Source organism: Nanorana parkeri, unplaced genomic scaffold, assembly GCF_000935625.1.
Source record: "Nanorana parkeri isolate BGI_ZX_2015 unplaced genomic scaffold, ASM93562v1 scaffold2563, whole genome shotgun sequence".
Lineage (NCBI taxonomy): Eukaryota > Metazoa > Chordata > Amphibia > Anura > Dicroglossidae > Nanorana > Nanorana parkeri.
The window spans coordinates 211,930-215,684 of NW_017308831.1; the positions used below are offsets into that span (position 1 = coordinate 211,930).

Below are 3,755 nucleotides of genomic sequence, written 5' to 3' on the forward strand. Positions count from 1 at the left end.
CTCCAGTTTAAAAAGTATAACATTTGGATCTTTTCGCTTTTTATTAAATATATATATTTAAAGTCCTGAAACATTTGTTTGGTCACATTCCCTTCTCTCGTCCCCCTCAGATCAGCAGTTGTGAAGATACAGAGTCCATGAGAGGAAACATTTCATCCCGGTGGAGTCTCGGCGAGGAAAGTCGGCTTAAGTTTGGTGACATTAATTCACATTTACAAATGAGTCATGACAGCCACCCGGGGCGCAAATTTCCTTCTCCGGCCGTCCAGAGGCTCGCGCGGGTCATAGCCCGCTGCCAGAACAGCTTATCGCTCAAATGATCCGGAGTGCCGTATATTTATCACCACAATGCAGGTTGTTACCTCCAAGACCTGATGACTTAACCACAACGTGACCAGAGAGGGACTACAAGACCCCACCAGATGTATTCTGAGGAGGTTTGGAGGATAGATCGAGAGAGAGAGAGAGAGAGAGAGAAAGAGAGAGCGAGAGAAAGAGAGAGAGCGAGAGAAAGAGAGAGGGAGAGAGAGAGAAAGAGAGAGCGAGAGAAAGAGAGAGAGCGAGAGAAAGAGAGAGGGAGAGAGAGAAAGAGCGAGAAAAGGAGAGAGAAGGAGAGAGAGAGAAGGAGAGATAGAAGGAGAGAGAAAGAGAGCAAGAGAGAGAAGGAGATAGAGAAAGAGAAAAAGAGAGAGAGCGAGAAAGAGAGAGAGAGAGAAGGAGAGAGAGAGAGAAGGAGAGAGCGAGAAGGAGAGAGCAAGAAAAGGAGAGAGAGAAGGGGGGAAAGAGAGAGATAGGAGAGAGAGAGAGAGAGAGAAAGCGAGAAAGAGAGAGCGAGCGAGAGAGAGGAAAAAGAAAGAAAGAAAGAGAATGACTGACCTCTCCTTACAATACCAGCTCCCTGGTGGTCATCATCACCCTGAGGTTTCAGTTCTTGGAGTCACATGACCAGAACAATCACTCACATCTGGAGCAGACTCCTCTCTGACCTCACGTGTTCCATGCTTGCTCGGGGTCAGGCTCCATATTTCTCCCATTATGAGAAGTCTCACTACACTCGCACTGAATGATATGATTGAAGTTCACCTCCAGGAGACATTCACACATTGTTTCCATAGAGTACTTCCTTTGAAAAAAGGTTTCAAGAAAATCGATTTACAGGAAGTGAGAGGAGACACAACAGAAACTTCTAGCTGGGTCCGGGATCACAATGAAAGGGGGTAAAAGAGGTAAAAGTGATTATTTTTTGGATGGGTTTCATCCATTTTTCACCCATGACATTTAGATATCAAACCATCCTGAGCTTTCTCAGAAGAAACATCAACACTGTCTACATGCTTTCTATCAGCCTGTGTATAACCTTGCCGCTCTCCCTCACCTTCCTGCTCTCCCTCACCTTCCTGCTCTCCCTCACCTTCCCGCTCTCCACGCTCTCCTGCACCTCCACGCTCTCCTGCACCTCCACGCTCTCCTGCACCTCCACACTCTCCTGCACCTTCCCGCTCTCCTCCATCTTCCTGCTCTCCTCCACCTTCCCATTTTCTCCACTTTTTCGTTCTCCTCCACCTTCCCGCTCTCCCTCACCTTCCTGCTCTCCTCCATCTTCCTGCTCTCCTGCACCTCCACGCTCTCCTGCACCTTCCCGCTTTCCTCCACCTTCCTGCTCTCCTCCACCTTCCCATTTTCTCCACTTTTTCGTTCTCCTCCACCTTCCCGCTCTCCCCCCTTCCCGTTCTCCCTCACGTTCCAGCTCTCCTGCACCTCCACGCTCTCCTGCACCTTACCGCTCTCCTGCACCTTACCTCTCTCCTGCACCTTTCCGATCTCCTCCATCCTTCCGCTCTCCTCCATCTTCCTGCTCTCCTGCACCTTCCTGCTCTCCTCCACCTTCACATTTTCTCCACTTTTTCGTTCTCCTCCCCGCTCTCCTCCATCTTCCCGCTCTCCTGCACCTTTCTGCTCTCCTCCACCTTTCTGCTCTCCTCCACCTTCCCGCTCTCCTCCACCTTCCCACTCTCCTCCTCCACCTTCCCACTCTCCTCCTCCCCCACCTTCCCGCTCTCCTCCTCCGCCACCTTCCCGCTCTCGTCCTCCCGCACCTTCCCACTCTCCTCCTCCCCCAACTTCCCACTCCTCCTCCACCTTCCCACAAAATAAAACTTCTAAAGCTGACAGATCTTCTAAATAAATAAATACAGCAGACGTCTGAACCAGTGACTCAGAGAGGACAAACTCGGCCTTATTATTCACCTCCCTAAAATAAGATTTTGGTGGCCGGTTGCAGCTTTAGTCACATGTAGTTTGTGGTTAGACATAAAAGCCTCGAATGACAAATCTCCATTCTGGATCTCCCTGACGTCTGCCGGGCCAAGATTGTGTTTCTTTAGGCAGAATATTCAATTTGAGGCTTTTGCAGCTCAGTCCCCAATAAGATGATGACAGATAAGGGGGTGTCATAGGACGAGACACATAGGGAGCAGAGAAATAACACAAAGTAGGATGGATTGCACTTACGGAAACTGGAAGGGCAGCAAGAGAAGTTAACAAGCGTGCTAGTGATCATTGAGACCAATACAGCAGTTACTGGAGAAGACATGACCACCGGAAGATCATCCATATTAATAAAAGCAGAAGGGCCCGGGGCCCCACCACACTAGTTATTGTTGTGGTAATGTTATTAGGATGTGTTTTTAGTATATTGTATATGTGAATATTGTCGTCATGTCTCTCAGTGTCAGTTTTGCTGGGCTACGCTCTATGGAGCGTGGCCGGGATTAATCAGCACCGCGGATAAACCAATGGAGTGGATATCTTCCTATGGATGTGGAGACGCGGCCGCTGTGCGCAGGGGTCTCCGCCGGCGAATGTGCTATGCGCTGGCCAGTTGGCCGGGGGAGATTGATGTGCATTGCGGAGCGGTGTCCTCTTCGCAAGTGTATGGACGCCGGTGAGGGGCCCCTGCGTAATGCGCAGATTTATTCGCTTGGCGTGGGTGCATTTGCTTTAGGGACGCAGTATCATTTTGGATGCATATCTGCCTTTATGAAAGGAAGAAAGAGAGAAAGAAAGAGAGAAGAGAGAGAGAGAAAGAAAGAGGGGGGAGAGAGAGAGGGGGAGAGAGAGAGAGGGGGAGAGAGGAAGAAAAAAGGGCGAGAGAGAGAGAGAGAGAGAGAGAGAGAGAGAAAGAGAGGGAGGAAGAAAAAAGGGCGAGGGAGAGAGAGAGAAAGGAAGAAAGAGGGGAAGAGAGAGAGAGGGGGAGAGAGAGAGGGTGGGTGAGAGAGAGAGGGTGGGTGAGAAAGAAAGAAAGAAAGAAAGAAAGAAAGAAAGAAAGAAAGAAAGAAAGAAAGAAAGAAAGAAAGAGAAAGAAAGAAAGGAAAGAAAGTAGAATGACTGACCTCTCCTTACAATACCAGCTCCCTGGTGGTCATCATCACCCTGAGGTTTCAGTTCTTGGAGTCACATGACCAGAACAATCACTCACATCTGGAGCAGACTCCTCTCTGACCTCACGTGTTCCATGCTTGCTCGGGGTCAGGCTCCATATCTGTATCAGGATGCATATCTGCCGTGTCTTTTTTGGTGCGTCTGATCAACGCGCTAGAAATAATATGGCGTCGTCCCTGCAGATAAACTCACATTCATGGGAATCGTAGTATAATCCTAATGGGTATTGCTCACTGAGCAATGCTGAATAGAATTCGCGCCAGTGGTAACGGCGACAGTATGTGTGCGAGTCTGGTCAGAGCGGCGCCCATAGT

The 3,755-nt window shown here is 49.4% G+C and overlaps 1 protein-coding gene across 1 annotated transcript in view; it reads right to left on the reverse strand.

The window, feature by feature from the left end:
• The window catches only part of LOC108801930 (parathyroid hormone/parathyroid hormone-related peptide receptor-like), a 118,111-nt gene extending 116,281 nt beyond the window's left edge, over window positions 1-1,830 (reverse strand). Inside the window, exons 1-2 of the mRNA XM_018573837.1 lie at window positions 1,582-1,830; window positions 1,376-1,528 (exon numbers count right to left, since the gene is read on the reverse strand). Of these exons, the coding sequence (XP_018429339.1) occupies window positions 1,376-1,528; window positions 1,582-1,830 (402 nt within the window). The remainder of the gene's footprint in view (window positions 1-1,375; window positions 1,529-1,581) is intronic.
• Window positions 1,831-3,755: the final 1,925 nt, after the last annotated feature.